An 18,948-nucleotide genomic window follows, 5' to 3' on the forward strand; every position below is an offset into this window, starting at 1 on the left:
CCACGCTCAGCATTGTAACACAGAAAAGTGGAGTTCAAAGTTGCATTTCCTGACAACTTTATGCCAGCAAAGCCAAAGAGATTGGTGGGGAGATGTATTTGTCAATCTTTCCCACAAATGTTTTTGTGGGGCGACGTCACAGGCGAGGCTCAGAATGAGCAGAACACACACAACAGCTCCAGGCACTGCAGAGACTGAAAAACTGGAAAATTAAAGGTGTCCTCATACAAATTTAACATGTGGGAGGAAAAAAGCCAGCACCGATCCCTGGCCACCTCCACAGCCCTCCTGGAGCAGCACAAACCTGCAGAGGGCCATGGATTGTTCCTTCTTGAGACCTTCCATCCCTGCACTCTGCACCATCCTGCTGGCTCCAAACCAGGGAGGCCTCCTGCCCTGACCCAAACAAAATCCAGTGACATCAGACCCACCCCCACTTGGTTCCTTTCATTCTGAATGCTTCCCAACAACAGAAAATGCTTCAAACAGCCAGCTCTCCCCAAAAGAGTGTGTGTGGGATGGGGGGGATTACACTGATATCAGTATTCTTGTATTTATAGCTTATTTGCCAGAGAAAATCTGAATTTTGAACCAAGTGGATTCAAACTCCTTGTCTGTCCCTGCCAGTTGGGAAAAATGTACAAGTCTGTTCTCAAACATTCAGACAGTTTAAGCCCAATTATTTTTGTCTATATTAGAAAACGATAGGCAACTTAGAAATTTAATTTAGTCAGGAAAAAGGGGACTCCGAAAGAAGAGATTTTCCCATGCTGGAAAACCTTGTGCATTTCAAGAACTCTCAGCCTTGGCATGAAATGAAGTGTTTCACTAGGAGCAAGGAAGGAAATAGATTCCTCTGCTGCAAGAGTGCCAAAACCCACAGGAGCTGAGAGCAATGCAGCTCAGAGAGAGGCTTTCAAACCAAACCCCTCACCACAGACTCGTTTCTCTCCTCGTGGAGTCATCCCACCTTGTGTAAATCCATTTATGTCCCTGAGCCCAGAGCTGGGACACCTGATAGGACTGACTAGACACACACCACCACACCATGTGATCTCCTATTTCCAACAAAAAACCAACCAGCCATAAAATTCCCAACTGTTCCCATTATATCACCTGGCTGGATGCATCTTTTGGAGTCCAAATGTTCATCAATCACACCACCATCGTGAATCCACAGGAAAACTATTTCAAGCCTCAGCCTGCAGTTACACCCTGATCATAAACACTCCAAAAGCATTTTTTTCCCATTTACTCATGCACAGCTGCAGAGAAATAGAAAATTGACTCACAGCAGTGTCCAAGAGGGAGTTGTGCACCAGACAGAGCACAGAGGTCAGGAGTGTTTGCCCAGATGCTCTACAGAGCACTCAGACAGACGGTTCATTTCATTCCTAACCTCCTGCTCCTCCAGAGCAGCCTTCCCTCTTTTCCTCCTGCTCAAGTTTATTTCTTCTGCAAGATCTAAGCTGGCCTCGGTTTTGGCAGTTCTCACTTCATCCCTGAACTTCCTGACCTGCAAGATACGGCCTGCTTGGCTTATCAGTATTTATTTCCCACCCACCCCCATTTTTTGCAGGCATATTTTTGAGTTCCTCCTAGAGCTAGCTGTCCCTAGTTTTCAGAAAATGGCATCCTGCCAGCAAAAACAAAGCAAAGAAATGAACACACTCATCATTACCTCTGAAGTTTTCTAGTCCAGATTTTACCAACCAGTTTGCTGTGCCTCATCCACCCTGCAGCACTGGACACACTCCCCCTCACTTTGCTCTTACAGCTCAGTGTTGGCACCTCGTGGAGGTAACTTCCATCTCTCAAGCCCTGTTCCTGTGAGCTCTGCAAGCCTCCTCTGCTCCCTTTCCTCTCCTCTCCCCCTTTAAGGTATCAATTTTTTCAGGAAGTGCACCAGAGCTGTTTCCATCCCATCCCACCCCTCTTTGCAGGGTGCAGGACTCCCTGAGTCTCCACGTCTTGGAGCACCTTCTCCAGCACAGAACAGTCACTTTTGGGCCATTCCAGTGGGAATATTGCAGCATCCTTTTTCCTAAGAGATCACAAACCTTCCTGGTCTGTCAGGCTCCCTTCCAGTGCCACATCCACACTTCCATCCTGTAATCCTGGCAGGCAGTTGTTTGTTGAACCTGCTGCTTGATTCCCAAGGAGCATCCTGTGACAGCCCTGTCCAGAAAATCCACATTTCCTGACTCCACAGACTTTTAACGTGTGGCAGGAATGGAAACAGTCAAAGTTATGTAGATGGAAAGCTTGGGCATGGACAAAACATCCTTTTGAGAAAGATTCAACTTCACAGAAATGGAGGCGTGCTAGAGCAGGACCCACACCATGGACTGACAGGGGAGATGAGTTCAAGAAAATATTCTCAACTTTCTTTTTTCCCCCTCCCCAAACACACCAAGCTGCTAATAAAAGTTTTGGGATGATCAGTGAAAGCATATGATAAATCCAAATTTCTGATTAATAGACAAGAAAACAAAACTGAGATACAGAATCAGATGATGGTGACAGATGCTCCCATCCTGTCAGGGGGAAGGAAATAGATTTGGGGTTTGTTTGGGGCTCAGTAGCAGCAGGCACAGCCTCCAGGAGCAAACTGGCTTTGAGTTCTGCATTGGCCAAGATCTGGTGACAAGAACAGGGGAGGGCAGGAGGTACCACCAGGACACAGAGCACTGAAATGGAAATGGGGAGAACACAGGCACAGGGAGTTTCACTCATCAGGGGGAACAGAGGGCTACTGCTCGAGCCTCTCAATGTGTACTTGTGGAATTCCAGTGCAAGAACCACATAACCAGGTGTAAAAATCTTCAAATGTAATTTATTAAGACATTCAGCTATGTCTGTCAGTCTACATCCAAATTTACTACTAAAAATAAAATAGTATCACATTTCACATTAGGAATACCGACTTTGAAAAACACTTGAGTCAAGCCTATCGTATAAATAAGTGACTAATTTCTCTTCATATCAAAATTCACATAAAAAAATTGCCTGCCCCCTACTCCCACCTATTTCCCCACCCCAGTCCCTTGTTCTACTTGAAGCCATGATGAATGTAAAAATTTAAGTATGGACATGTCCTTGTCAACGAAAAAAAGGTGCAAACCTATTAACAGCTTTTCAAAGTGGCATTTGCGGAGTCTGATCATACACAATAATGTACTCATTCCCAAGTGCAAATATCGCCAGAGTTTAATACTGTTTTAATTCAGCTGCAAGGGTTAAACATTACACAGCACAGTCCTGCAAGGCCTCTATCCGTGCCCTAAAACTCATCCCACTTTCCTCCCGCAGAGGCAAAGTGTTCATGAGAGCTTTAGTTTACTTCATGCAGCCCACACTGTGCCCATTATGAGCAAAAGTTTCATATACATCAAAATATTGACGACTCTGTCATAAAAGTCAAGAGTCACTATAGATTACATGAATTCAAATGCAACTGCCCCAAGAACACCCAAAGCATACACACGACGTATTAAGAGTGCTTCCATCTCCTGGTACAATCACTGCTGTGACATCTTTGATTTTTGTTTACGTGCCATAAAAAATGTCAGCAACCAAAGCTGCCCATCTGCCAGAGCCCGGCAGCTCGCGGCCCGTAACGCCCCTCAGGACCTGGGGCTCTGTGCAACTCCTCTCCCTGACCAAAACCAAGCCAGCCTCCTGCCCCTCTGGCCACAACATCTCACAGACCTCTTGCTCCTCTAACCCCTCCCTACATCTTGAAAACACTCTTGCACTATTTATTCCCAGACATCCTTCCTATGCCCGCAGTTCAGAGAGCTTCTGGAGTCATTGCTACTACATCTCACTGGAGTTACCACTACCAAGCAGCCCATCACAGTCAGCATGGGAGACTACATTTTGACCAGCATTAATAGCTACACTTCTCTCACAGCTGTGGAAGGATTGGTTTTCTTCTGAGTCAAACGCTGAAATGTGTTTGTTCCTGCGTCATCCTCTGTAGCCTCAGAGCTGGACACAAACCCTCAGGTCTGGAGCAGGGCACCCCTCTGGGGCTGCAATGAGTTCTGCAGCACAGGCTGCTCCCTGGCTGTGAGCCTGCTCACAGGGGCTCGTGCCACTGTTCACGCTGTGAGACCCCCCTGGATGGGCACCATCGGGGCTGCCGTGTCCATCCCTGCCCGGGCTGCCGTGTCCATCCCTGCCCGGGCTGTCCTCCACACTTGGCCTGTGGTCACACGCAGCACCAGGCTCAGCTGCTGCAGGCCTGGTGTTCTGCTCTGCACTAGGATTTGGCTGCTGCACTGGCTCTGGTCCCAGTCCTGGGAGCTGTGAAGGGCTCTTCAGCTGGCAGTGGCACAGAGGGCAGGTTTCTTGCACGTACAGCCATTTCTTAAGACAACCCGCATGAAAAAAATGGCTACATGGTGTGATTACAGCAGTTTTCATATCCTGAAAGACATTAAAGAAAAAAAAGAAGGAAATGTATTATTATTTGTAATCCCATTCCTCTCCTCTCACCTCGCACATCTGATGGGTTCATCAGGCACAGAAGAGACAAAAGCAGTCCAGAGGCAAGGACGAGAAAGTTTCTTCCTTCACACCCACAGTGTTTCATATGAGGAACAGCTGAGGGAGCTGGGGGGGCTCAGCCTGCAGAAAAGGAGGCTCAGGGGGACCTGGCTCTGCACAACTCCCTGAGAGGAGGGGACAGCCAGGTGGGGCTGAGTCTCTTCTCTCAGTGCTCAGGCGACAGGACAGGAGGAAACGGCCTCAAGCTGTGGCAGGGGAGGTTTGTTTTGGGCATCAGCAAGAATTTCTTCACTGAAAGGGTTGTCAGGCACTGGAAAGGAGGTGGTGGAGTCACTGTCCCTGGAGGTGTCCAAGGAAGGCCTGGACGTGGCACTTGGTGCCATGGGGATCAGTCACAGCCTGGACTTGATCTTGGAGTCTTTTCCAACCTTAATGATTCTCTGATACACACACAATTCAAATACAGGCAAGGTCTTGCTTTCTTTGTTATAGGCATTAAAAATGAGGCAAAAAACCTTTGTTTCTAAGATATTATTAAACATGACCTTTTCAGGATGAGAATCACAGGATTGGTTGGCTCCAGAAACAATCGTGCAAGTCAAAACAACACAATGACAGATACAACATGTAACAACACCAGAAATGTGGTGACACCAAGAACTCTGCCAGCTGAGACCCACATAATACTAGTCTGGTGTTTTGAACACTGTCATTCAATCTGGCAGTTTTACTCTTCAAAATAATCTATATCAAGTTTGGAGCCAATCCAATCCCACTCTTAACTGCACACTACTAACGTTAGGGTGATTCTTTCACTGTCACACATAACTACAATTTCTATTCAAGAGTAAGAGCCTTTGGAGCTACAAGTGTGATAAAGATATTACTTTCAGCATTAATGTCTAAGGTCCTTACATCTGCTGGCTTATGTTAGCAAGACCCTTAACCTTTTGATAATTAGGTTTCTGCTACAAAACTGATACTGCACATAAAGTAGCAATGCCTGTAGAGATTGTGCTGCTTAGAAGGAATAGTAACAAATCAGCTACCAAGAACATGTTGTCTTTCACTAACAAAATCCTCCAGTAATGAGGAAAGAGAACATTTGCTGCTACTTCTGAGACCAGCTCAACCCAAACCAAAATGAGAGGTGTCAAAGCAGCTTAAGGACAGACTTTGCTGTGTAACTGGAGAAAAAAAAAGGCAGTTTAAGCACATCCAAGCCCTTAATTCGTAAGAATTATCTTGGTGACAGCACTCCAAATCAATCTGCACAAGGCAGAAAACAGGGTGATTGCAGTATTATTCACTACACATAACTCAAGTCACTTATTAGCTGAAGACTGAACTCAGTCTGGGGGTACTTCAGCTCACGCCCATCCTCTGACACTTCATTCCTACCTGGTAGCAGATGGCACAGATGTCATTGTGCTGCTCCAGCTGCTCCTTGGTGGCCACGGGCAGAGATTTTATCTTATTCACAGCATCTCTGCGAAGGAGGAAACTCTTCCAGCCCAGCTGGGCCCGCAGCCAGACGTTGTAGTAGGAGTGGATGAAGATGATGACGGAGCCCATGACAGTCCACTCCCCAAAGACGGTTTCCGAGACGCCGTAGGCCACCACGCACAGCGCCACCAGGAACTCCAGCAGCCGGTACGTGCCGTTCACGTAATAGATCACATCGTCCATGTTCTCCACGGGCTCCTTCCTGAACTCCTCCACCATGAACAGAACGTAAATGAAGAGTGTCCCAAGCACCTGTAACAAACACAGTGTGAGGCCACCAGCTCAGCTTTCAGTTCTCAGCTGGAGCTTGAGTCAGTGCTGGCATCGAGCTCTGTCCACACAACGCTCCCAAGCTGGACAGAGGGCAAGCCCCAGAGTAGTGAAATTGTTGCTGAACTTCAAGATAAATGAAGTTCAAGTTGCTCTACCTTGCAAAGCATTCAAGCTTGTTCCCAAGTACTTCCCCTTCTTTACCTTCCTAAGCCCAGAACATAGCTGAGTTGATTAAACAAGAGCACTGAGCATTTTTAAGGGGCAATTTAAAAAATTTAATAATAAAAAGCCCAAGTAATAACAAACACTTATACTATAAAACATTTCATCTATTTACACTACTGTGTTTCGAACATCAAATTGCTTTCAAAGAGTTATAGCTAAGTAATGACACGTAAATGAATACTCTGGGAAAAAACCTTTTTATTATGATAGTTACACACCCTCAAAAGCCTTTTGGCTTTACAATTTGAAGCAGACTTCCATTCACCTCTGCTCTTAGCCCTCAGACACAGAAAGAGATATTTTATCACCCCTTGTAATTCTGCCCTTCTCTCATCCCTGTTCTTTTCTCATCATGTATTTTCCCCGTTGGAATAACACAATCACAGGGCTGATGTTCTTACCTGAAGAGAGGTTAGAATACTGCTGGAGATAATGATCAACAGCCAGAAATCCATGTGGAAAAACTGACAAATCATGTAGGCCATGTACGCGGGGAACACGAGTAGGAACAGACACAGGCTGACTGCTCGGAAGTGCTTCCACAGGCTCCTGCAAAACAACACAATAGGTTTTTATTTTTCAAGTCAGATTTGAGTGTCAGAAGAAGAATAGAATGACTGCTGGATGTAGGCACGTTAGATGTTAGCTCAAGGCTTTAGTTTGTTGAAAGGAGTTTCTATTTTACTTGGGCACAGTCGCATTCCCAGCTTGCACACATGCCTACAACTGTGGAAAGTTCCCTCTCATCTGACCTTTGCTGTTTTCAATAGAACTACAGAAATTATGGCCAAAATAAGTACTTGAGATACTGAATGTCACAGATGGAAGTCCATTAAAATAAATTATTAAATGTGTTCCTGTTTGGACACTTCTCTACACAAACAAGAGGTCCCCAAATTAAATAATTCTTGCTAATAAGTTTTTGCTAATATGTGTGAGGCAAAGCTACTTCCTTTCATCACCAGATTTAACCTTGCTGCCTTTAGAAGTATATTCCCCAATTCAGAGATCACAAAAGGAGAAATGTAGCAGGACTTGGAACATTTATCTCTGCCAGTCCTTACTCTGCTCCTATCATCTACTTCTTCCTAATCTCCTCCCCAGCCTAAATACACCACCAATCTTTTTACAGCCACCCATTTGTGAAAGCTTTCAAAATATCTCCAGTAATTTACTATGCTACCTCTGCTTGTTCCTCAGGTTGTATTTTAACCTCACTTAGCTCTGGAGATGAGGTACAGAAAAAGTCAAAGCATTTGGGGGCACAGGACAGCAGCACAAACTGATTCACTCCATACAGTCTGAAGAAACATCAGAGTGACTTTGAGGTTTGCAGTTCTGTGTCTGTGGGTGAGGGAGGAAGGGAGAGCTGAAGAGTAATTTATCCTGTTTCTTGCTGATTTAGAACTCCCTGGGAGATTTGGCAGAAGAGTTAAAACTCACTATCTCCACAGTCTGCTTGTTTAGCTGGGCAGATGCTCCTATCCTGGCTCTACTCCCTTTCCCTCTGTTTCTATCCTGGAAGTTAATTTGCTGCATGAAGAACATCTCTAAGCTAAACAAACTCTACACATGAACAAACTTTCTCTGTTCATTTCTTCACTCACAGGTTACAGAAAGGGAAAAGACAAACACAACTGACACAGATAAAAGCAGATTAATATGAGAACACCACACAGCACCAATGCAGCTCTTCAAAACACAAATGAAACTGAACAATCCCACACAATCCAAACATGCAGGACACTAAGGCAAACCTCCAACCTCTCATTCTGTGCCAGCAAACCTTATCATTTTGGGATCACAAAAAAAAATAGGGTTTACAATACCTAACCCAAGGTCACTCCTAGAAAATTCCCACCCTCAATAGCTGTGTGAGATCACTGCTTTAGAGGGAAATCCACCCAACTGCAGAGGAGGTTAAGAAAAACCATTCTGCAAATCCACACAATGGAGTGTGGGTGGGGAGAGCACAGTCCTGGGTTTGCTTTACTGGAACCACAAAACTGGAGAACTTGGACTAGAAAAGAAATCTGCATACAGAAAAAAACCAAGGCAACTTTACAAGTACTAAAAGCCATCAATTACTAGTTTATCACCTCCTAAAAGAGCATTGAGTAACTCTCAGTTTAGGAAACCAGTCTCTTACTTGTCCCTTGAGGCTCCCAATGCCAAGACAATGGGATCAGCAATTTCCAGCATGGACTGAAGGATGGATGCCACCACAATGAAAAGAATAATACTGAGCAGGAACGCCCGATGCACGACTTGGAGCTCAATCAAACCTGTCTGCACGGCCAGGATCAGGAGTGTGACTCCTTCAGTCATCCCCCTGCACATCAACACAGTCAAAAAAACAAACAATCACATCTCTGTGTCAATCCTGGTTCAAAAGAACATCTAGAAACCAGGAAATAAACTGTCTGCTTCTGTCACAACCTTTCATATGTCACTGGTTTTAGGTTTCACTGGTATCCCTGGAAGGCTTTAACCAGGGAGGGATGTTTTCAGAAATGCTGAAGTGCTGGGCTTAAGAACCAGCAGATTTTGCCCCTGACAAGCAGTGTTTGGGCTACATCCAGCTCAGACACTGCCCGGCACAAAGCATTTTAAGGACTCAGTTTACACAAATTACCAATTTTGCCATTTTTCAGTTTATTCCCTTTGTACCTAAACCAAATACAGCTGTCCACTTCCTTCTGTCTTGGAACCTCAGAGTGATTTTAATCCCTTTGAGGATCACCACAACTATTGGATGCAATAAAGTACATGCTTCACCAAAAGATGTTTTTATATAGGCTACTCTTATGCAGCCTCAGTTTATACCCTTTTTGCTTACACATCTTGGAATCCAAGATGTAAAACATTCTTTTGCAAATGGTCTCAACTCTCTATAGAGTTATGGGCTGGAGTAACAGGAAAGGCAGTGTCAGGATCCCAATTTCATATTAGACAAGTTGGGACAAGCCTGAGAAAAGGCATTTTGGCAATTTCCCATAATAATTTACAAACAATCCATACAATGCTGTGTTTTAAACCTCACAGACTGTAATGTTTCATAGATGATTAGAGGGGAGATGAGGAAATGGAAATATCAAGTGTTCTTATTATGCAAGCATGTGAAAATCTTTCAGTGGCTCATGAAAATAAAAGCAACAGTAAATCCCAAGTAACAGCCCTGAATTCGTGCAGAAATGAACCATCTCCCAAGAAGTCTGTGACAAGTATTTTCACCTCAAATCTTTTCAACACACACACAGACTGGCATACAGAAAACCTGTCAAAAGGTCAAGAGTCAAAAAACTGCAATTCCACCTCTTTATTTTTATACAAATCCCCTTTCTATCTGTTTCTTTTCAGACCCTAGGCACAACGAGGCACTTACCTGTTCATAGCAGGATCGTTCATGAACGCTCGGTAACCCTGCAAGTAAAACTTGCAGAGAGTCAGAACTCCCAAAGCAACAAAAGAGACTGTGAAGACCAATCCCAGCAGCGAGTATGGAGTGCTACAGCATTCGGCAATACTGCCAGGAGAGAGAGGAAAACAAACAAAAAGAAAAGGTTGATCAGTTAAAAGCAACGTGATTGAGCTCTCCCCTTGTCCTGTTAACCCAGCAAATTGGTTTTAAGGTAAAATTGGGCTGGTTTAATGACAATGTTACAAGCCCTACACTGCCATTAAGTCTTCCAATACAAGGAAAAGACGAGATGGATTTTATTACTTGTTTCCAAGATACACAAGTTCCTTGCAGCTCCCCCTTGGAGGCAGGGCTGTGCTGTGACATCCCTGCAGTCCCCTCAGCACAAGGCCACGTGGTGGCACTGTCCTGCTGCCGCTGGGTTGGAGCCACAGGCGAGCCCAGAGCCTCCGCACGCCGAAGGCACTCGCTGGAATTTCAACCAGAACCACAAAGATGGATTCACTTAAGGCATGTTCTCCTCCTATCCATAATAATGCAACATCAACATCAAACTAATAAATCCTGTTGGGAGATTGGGGCTTTTTGTCAGCGTCTCCATCAGGGTCAGGAGGGCAACACCTGTCTCTGGAGTGGCTGAGGCTGAAGCAGCAGAAAAAGTCAGCAGAGAAGGCTCTCCTTCAGCTGGTTTCCTCCTCTCTTTTGCTACAGCGAAGTCCCACACTTCATTTGACAGCTGCATCACCCACTTGCAGGTTGCTCTTCTACTGGCCCTGGCACTGTGGTATTTGAAGCAGCCCAGGGTATGTTTTGGGTTCAGAAATACAGCACAGCCAATGCCAGGTAAAGATAAAGAACCAGCTCTCAGCCAGGGGTTACACATCTGGAAATGCTCATATGCATAATCCAAGGTAATACACTGACACACTCATTAAAATAAAAATCCTCATTTGTTCCTCAGGACAGTAGTCTTGAGAGAGAAATTGCCATGGTCAAAACCCTGTTCTGCTAATTAACTGAGTGATGAGTGAAGCAGTCCAGTCCCCTGACAAAAGAGTTTTGAGGAAGCACATGCTTCAAAAATAAACAAAGCTCATCCAAGAGGCATTTACTCTGTCTTTGTTAGTGACTACTTAAACCTGAAATAGCCTTTGAAAGCAATTCACTGCAGAAAATGTTGATGTGTTTACATATACTATTTACAGTACTTCTGGTAAGCCTTCAAATTCTGCCTGTTTACCAAGCCAAGGGGGGCTGAAAAAGCTTTTAGATATTCCTGTTGATCAAGATACTGAGAAACAGTATTTAAAACAGTTATTTATGCAGGGTATTTGAGGAACTCCAAGTTGTGCTTCAAAATAAATTATCAGAAATCGAGAATCCTGGTTTTTCTGGGTTTTTTTACCAGAGTAATGTCAGGATTCTTCCTAAACTTGATCCTCTATGCAAGGGTCCCAGAGGAGCTTATGAGCTCAAGAGATGCCTGGGGAGCTTTACTATGTTTGTGTATCAAGCACAAGTTTATAAATGGTGCCAAAGAGCTGAACTCTTCATCGCTTCTCAAAAATCACAGCAGTTACAAACCCATGGAAAAGGAGAGGAACAAGAACAATGAAAGGTACAAAATAGTTTTAAACAGCAAATATTGAACAAGAGCTTCTCAGTCTGGGAAGAACAGACTCAGGCTGCTAAACTGTTCTACATTCATTGTGGTAGATTGTGCTACATTCCAACCCCACCGTTTTAAGCATTCACTTAAAGGGCACAGATGCAGAATTGTTTTCATGGAAGAGCACATCTTTTCTTCCACTTTGTTGAACAGCCGGCACTACGTTATTACCTGACCTGACAAGGTACTTCAGCTCCTTCCTAGGGGTCAGAGGCTGTCAGTGGTACCATTAGAGTTTGTGTTTTTAAGATGAATCAGCGTTTTGTCCCTGTTTTCCCACAAATAGGAGAAGTCTAACAATATGGTGTAGGAATAAATTCAACTTCAAGGAAAAGAGTTGCTTCTCCTCTATTGCAACAAAACTAAAACTGGAGAAGAAATGAACAGGAAGAAAAATTTCAGACCCCAGTGGTTTAGTTAACAAGCAGGTAACATAGTCAGTGCTTCTGCATAATGCAGGGTGACACCATAAGCAATTTAAATAGTATATGCAGTAAAAATCCTTGGCATTTCTCCTTAATGGTAATTAATTTTGACAGCTTACAGGATGGCACCACAGACACATACAGCAAGGCAAGAAAAAGCCCAGCAACTGGAAAATCTGATTGGAAAATTGTAGTGATGAAGAAGTTACTAATCAAACAGCAGAACTAATGATGTATGATCCCTAAAGACTCTGTCCTGTGCTAGCTGGCTGTGTTTAGACAGTTTTTACCCCTCTTTTCCCCATCCCACTACGGCACTGTACCAAACCTGCCTAACCCAGCTTCTGCAGCACCCCCAGCTCCTCTCTGCCCTGCATTCCTGCTCCCTCTGTATGTACAAACAGCTAAAAAAAGGCATGTACAAGCCAGGAGAATCCCTCAAATGCTGCCTTTAAGTAACAGCACCAACAAAGACCTATATCCTTTATCTTATAACCTTTAAACTTTATAAAACTTTATGGCCTATAAATCTTTTTATGTTTTTAGAAAGCTTTTACAAATCTGGTATCTTTCTGATCTTTACACCTCTGTCACATTAATGACTGGGCTCAAAAGTTGCTTTGGGAATTGGGTGCTTTGGCTGCTTGGATGAACTCAAGAATGTGACCCACACCAAAAAGATGGAGCAAGGCATCCAAGGCTCAGAAAGCAACACGACCATGAATAAGATATCAGGTGGACTGAACTTCAGCTGAAATATCTCAAACCAATTTATATACTGAAAACAACTTCTGGACCAAAGCTCTAATTGTGTCTACTCCTTCAAAGGAATATTTTGCTTTCTTTGAGAGCTCTCCCACAGTTCTATTAATGTCTGCTCTAAATGGGATCCATGCCTTTGCAGGACAAGCTTAACAGGGTTTATATGCATGGGCACTGCAATAAGGACAAATATTTGTTGGGTATCCAAGTGCAATAAAGCCAATATACACATCTCACCTCTAAAAGAGCACAGATAATCATTTCAGAAGACAGTCCAAACAAAACCAACTACCAGCAGGCTCTTGAATTACCTGGTCAAGAAGAGGAAGAGGAGCCTCTCTCTGGAGGCAGGCTGGTCCCGTGTACTGAAATAGGAATAGATCTGAAGGGCAAATAAGACAAGCCAAAACACCATGAAAAGCACTGGGACCACCAGCTGGTTCCACAGAGACATTCCCAGTGCCAGGAGCCCATATACCTCCACCACCTGGGAAGACACAAAAAAGGCAATTTGTTATTGGGTCACAGCACTTGGGATTTGATAACAAAAGAAAATCAACAGTACAGCCACAAAGAAGGCAAGGATCATCCACATGACATCAGCCATCCCACAGGAAGAGAGGAGGCACATCAAAGTACAGTCTGACAAAGGCAGAGCCCAGGTTCAGAAGTGCAGATTTCCAGTCTGCCTGGCAGGAGGCACAAGTACCCGACTCCAGCAGCAAATCCTCAGACAGCTCAGTGTCCCTTCCTACCAACACCAGCTTGGAGCTGCCCCTGCAGCCCCCTCACAGCCAGAGGGGTGAGGACATGGGGCTCTGGGTCATGCCAGCCCCTCAGATCCTCTTGCCCAGTGTAAGTCACAGCAGTGTTGTTTTTTCTGTAGCACTGCCGAGTCACTGCTCACATTAGATGCCGAAATGAGATACCATTAAAAAAAAAAGTAGTAAATCTACTTTGTTGTTAAGGAAAGAATTTTGCAATCCCCCACATTTTATGCTTAAGTATCTCAAAAGGATCACATACCCAATCCATCAAAAGTTTTGAAATTCATGCTTAAGACTTATACTGGAAGACTCTGAAGCTCAAAGTCCTTCCTTTGCATTTCAAAGACTAAGTTGCAATAATTTCCAAGATGCTGGAACTTCATATAGCTGGACTTAGGTCAAAAAGGAAACTGCTCATAACTACTAATTCCTCATCACCTGCTTCCCACAATGACACAAAAGCCATCATGACAAGGAAATTTTCAGAAATGCCAAAAAGGCTGAAAGCATGAGGGATATGACACTCACGGGACCTGCTGCAGCACTGGGGCTGATGGACAAGCAATATGCTGCTGGCAGGGACACAGTGCCAAGCTCCTGCTTTGCTCACAGACTTGTCAAGGAAGTGCACCTGCCCTCGGGAGACTTCCCTGGCCTGGGAGCAAGGCAAGCAATCCTGTGCAGCTCCTGGCACAGCGCTCCACCACACTGGGAAAGGGTCACGCTACGCTCATAATGCAGATTCATAATGGTGAGACATTTCTGGCATCTTCTGCTGCAAACAGGCAGCCAACGTTCTGTGTCTACTTTTAAATTACACCACTGGGCACAGCCCAACATACACACAAGCACAAACAGCTGCCCTGGTCCACCTGTTAGGGCTCTCAGGTAACACTCCTGGTGTTTAACATCCCAATATTCACTAAGCTTTGACACTGATATCGAACCCACAATCAAATCCAGCCTAAAAGAGCTGGATTTGTGTGTAAACTCTCAAACATCACGACAGCACCGAAAACCAACAATTGCTCAGAGAAATGGAAATACAAGCATGAAAATATTCCAGTTGGAATGGTAATATCCTCCTCTGGAATACACATCTAGGCTTGATTTGTAGCAGAGTTGCAAACAGTTGCATGAATACACCATGAGCTGATGTTTTTTTCTGCTGTTTCAGGAACACAAGCAAAGAGCAGCAAGTTCTTAAAAACCAAAAATCCTGGGTTTGCCAATACAATGTGAAAACCACTCACAACTATTCATTGCAACTCTATTACATGTAATTAGAAAGGCAGCATCAATATTCTTATAAACCCTGTGCCATATTACAAATTTTCTGCCATTTTTTCTGTATTCCCAAGGGAAAAACACTTTATACCCCCTGCATAAAAAGCCAGAAGTAAGAGAATGATCAGTGTCCAAAGGCCAGGAATACAAGGAATACTTCTTCATGATTACTGTAATACAGCCTGGCATGGAAAGACTTGAAATACTGGGATGGGGCAGGGGGCAGACAAGCAAGTCTAGAGATGAGGAGGAAACCTGGGTAACAGCAATATTTAGAACTCAATTCTGACAAACAAACAAAAAAATCACCAAGAAATAAATTCCAGTCTGCCACAATCTTGTTTTTTAATCTGGATGTGGGAAGGAATAAGCAAAGTCCAAGCAAAGTGGCCATGCTCAGCTGGCCAGCAGCGTAATTCAGGCTCATATCTCAACTGTTTACCCATCCAAAGCTATCATAAATTAAAGAAAGAAGATGCTATGGATGGGAGCTTATTTGGTTGGCTAAGAAAGGATGAGTTAGCACACAAACACAGGTGCACAGAAAGCAGTTAAAAGTTTTGGGGTTTTTTACTTCTTTCCTGCATAAAAAGCTCAGAAAACAGAATGGTTACATCCACCACCTTACCTGGACAAGCTCTCTGTACGCAGACTTCGCCAAGTTATAGGGCACCAGAAGATTAGATGCCAGGAAGTAGAGAACTTCCAAGCCGGTGAAAATCATGGCGAATTTGTTGATGATGACGATGGTCTCGAGCGGGACGAGGCAGAGCCGAGCCAGCAGAGGGAGCATGTGCGCGGAGAAGAGCCAGATCTGCTTGGTCTTCATGACGCAGGAGCAGAGCGTGCACACCACCAGCTGCCCTGGAAACGCGACACAGCAGTTCAGAACCAAGCTGATTATCCCCTTCAGGAAAAAGCGTATTTTTAATACGTTATCTTGCCAGAACACCGGTATCAACATCCAGCATATTATGACGGTTCTAACTAGGACATCTCTGTTACGAAACCAGGCTCCTCTCCGTGTCTTTTGCTGGGTCACTAAAGTTACCCTTTCCAAAGTGTGCACAGTGAATGCTTTCACTTCCCAGATTAGCGAGCTGTAAACCCAAAACACATGCAGAATCAGATTAATAAAGGCCCAGGAATAAATCATACAGAGGATAACCCAACAAGCCAGCCCTCTCTTTCCTCACCACCCCCAGCTCAGCTGAAATCCCATCAGTGTGTGTACACACAGCAGCTTTTCTGAAGCCCAGCTACACTATTTCATCCTGACCTACACAAAAAAGCAATCAGAGGTCCCAAATGGCTTTTAGAGCAACAATATTTACACTGTCAAGAGGAATTACTGACCAAGAACAGCAACAGGAGAACAGCCAGGTCAGCAGCTGAGACAATAATTTCATAACGCCCTGAGGCAGTTGCTCAGAATGATCACTGAAGCTTGCAAGTGACAGATAATTAACAACTAAATTCTCTTTAATAGCTGGTGGGGACACAAGCACGAGCACATCTCCCACACACACTCACAGATTTGGAGGGTGGTATTTCTAAAGCACTAAGACCACTTCAGAGACACTGAAGTTGTACCCTTGATCCCAGAGGAAACTGAATGGGGCAAAATGCACATTACCTGGATAAGAACAATCCTCACTCATCATTTCACTCATCAGTACGGAAGAAATTTATGGCATATTATTTGAAAACAGACCCTTGTTCACCATCTATGTATATTTATACACAAATGCCACAATAGGTGGTACTAAATTCAAGTGCTAATGCCCTGGTTTGGAACCGTAATGTTTGCATTTCATAACTCTCCCTGAAACCAGGAGCTGGCCTTAGGAAAAGAGAGGAACCAGACCAAGGCCAGTAACATCTCTAGGTCAGCACGAACTCCATGTGCTCACATAAGCTCACTGACCTTGTAAGCCCTTCTGGATGGGCTGGGGAGGGAAGCTGTGAGAGGAGAAACAGCAGTACCAGGGTTTTGCTTTCATTCCACCAAGCTTCCCTACCTAGGGCAGGACTTCTGCTTTCAAAATAACTGCAACTGAGCTGAAAGCAATCTCCATTCTCTACTACTTAAGCATACAAAGTTCTCCCTCCTTCACACTGTCCCCTTTCAAGTTCAAATCCTACTGTCAATGTGACAGATGTGTTTCTGAATTAGCACATGTCTCTGCAGAACAAGCACCCTTGCTCTCAGCAAGGCACTATCAGCATACTGGGTCTTCTGAGCCTCACAGAAAGTTACTCTACTCATCTCTTTCGACGTTCAGCAGACTCCAGCTCTGAAGCATTCTCCCTCTGCTTTGTTGTTCTCTGCCCACACACACGTTGCTACAACCCTATTTAAGACAGCACCAGCACACTGCTGTGCTGTCATATTCAGGAGCCTGGCAGGCAGCTTGCGAGGATTTCTGCGACTCATGGTAACTAAGGCAACTCAGCTTCACACACAAAGGGACACAAACACCAGCATCCAACGTGTTCTTCAGCATTTAATAAGAGCGTCGTCATCTGAAATCAAATATTGCAATAGCATCACATCAAACAATTCAGCGCTCTCTGGGATGACTCTGGAGCTCTCCTATCATAAATTGGAGCCTCTGAGCTCAGTCTCAGCAAACAGCAGAACCTGCTCTCCCCCAACAGCCATGAGTGGAGTGTGCTGCTCATCCCTGCTCAACACTGACCCTCCCACCCTTTAATTTACACACTGATCAAAAGTTACTTGTCATGGGAAGGAGAACTGTACACACCATCCAAGGAAATACATGGAGCCCTTTCTCTGGAGGCTCCAATCTCCTCCCAAAGTGTCAATTCTCAATCCCTGCAGGAAAGGCATTAACATCTCCAGTGGAGCTTTGAGTGATGGTACTTCCCATTTTAAACTGGGGCAGCAGCACCTTAGTTCAGGACAGCCAACCTCTCTGCAGTAAATCACACTTTATCTGCAGGTGGAGCTGCACAGCATCAGCCATCAGCATCACACAGCAGGATCAGCTAGAGAAAGTAACCTCACATTGAATCATTTTAACACTCTAGGTACCTGCTGTGACTATGAAATCCAGGTGAATGTTTGCACTCTGTAAACTGAAATGCTGTGGCTTGAAAACTGACAGACACAGCTAAGGTATGCAACAGCTTCAACACACCTGGAAGACACCAGCCAGGGTCCTCTGCTAGGGAATGAGGCAGTAAGGAAGAAATCCATTGTGTGAACTTCCTGCCCGTTCTTTTCCCTTCCCCAAACCTCCACAGATCCAATCAACATTGCTGACAGGGAGCCAGAGCCTCTCAGCTCATCAGCTAATGGAAAATGTTCAACAAGAAAGCTGACATGGCACAGCCACTGTACAAGCCACCTGGAGCACAGAAGCACCTTTTTTTTCATTCACAATTTTAGAAAGCTGATGTTAACAAACTCCCTGGCTACATCAGTGACTTACTCAAAAACAAGGTATCCTGAAGTTAATATAAAACCCCATTACTGTGCCATAAGAATAAGCAAATCTTGATGGTACCATCACCTGCAAAACCACACAGCAGCTGCTTTGAGAAGTTCACAGCTGATGTGCTCCCAAAGTGCCTCACTCATCCAAGGGGCCATCTCCAAAGACATTTATTTCTTCCATTCAGCACTTAGGAACACATTATTATCCCTAGACAACAGTCATCAGGCTGAGTTAAATGCAGGGGAAGAAATGACTGTGAGATCCCATTCAGGAAGTATTAATGAATAAAAGCATTAACAAAGGTTACATTTGTGAGCCAATTGATACTGTACATCATTCCCCTAATTCTGACCAGAACTTCAGGAACCAGAGCTGTACCAGTAGCACCATTATTCCATTCCTTCATGCAGCACAACACCCTGTCAGAATGTGTGAGGACAAGATGGAGCAAAGCACCTGTACACTCATTTTGCTGTGAAGATGACACCACTCAGTAATGTGCACTCCTGAGACTCCACTGAATAAACACCCTTGCATACAACAAACCTGAGAAAACATTTCGTATTTATACAAAACACTGTCAAGCCTCACAGACCACTTTCACAAGTCTTCCCCAAAGATGACTGCTTGTCAT

General features: G+C 44.4%; 1 protein-coding gene across 2 annotated transcripts in view; it reads right to left on the reverse strand.

Annotated features, from left to right (window-relative positions):
• Nucleotides 1-2,816: 2,816 nt before the first annotated feature.
• RNF145 (ring finger protein 145) overlaps nucleotides 2,817-18,948 on the reverse strand; it is a 44,412-nt gene continuing 28,280 nt past the window's right edge. For both annotated transcript variants that reach the window (XM_063413154.1, XM_063413155.1), the window contains exons 5-11: nucleotides 15,479-15,714; nucleotides 13,108-13,283; nucleotides 9,905-10,045; nucleotides 8,669-8,851; nucleotides 6,921-7,068; nucleotides 5,917-6,273; nucleotides 2,817-4,434 (exon numbers count right to left, since the gene is read on the reverse strand). In XM_063413154.1, coding sequence (XP_063269224.1) covers nucleotides 3,988-4,434; nucleotides 5,917-6,273; nucleotides 6,921-7,068; nucleotides 8,669-8,851; nucleotides 9,905-10,045; nucleotides 13,108-13,283; nucleotides 15,479-15,714 — 1,688 coding nt within the window. In that variant the 3' untranslated portion in view covers nucleotides 2,817-3,987. The remainder of the gene's footprint in view (nucleotides 4,435-5,916; nucleotides 6,274-6,920; nucleotides 7,069-8,668; nucleotides 8,852-9,904; nucleotides 10,046-13,107; nucleotides 13,284-15,478; nucleotides 15,715-18,948) is intronic.

This window comes from Prinia subflava, chromosome 16 (assembly GCF_021018805.1).
Source record: "Prinia subflava isolate CZ2003 ecotype Zambia chromosome 16, Cam_Psub_1.2, whole genome shotgun sequence".
Lineage (NCBI taxonomy): Eukaryota > Metazoa > Chordata > Aves > Passeriformes > Cisticolidae > Prinia > Prinia subflava.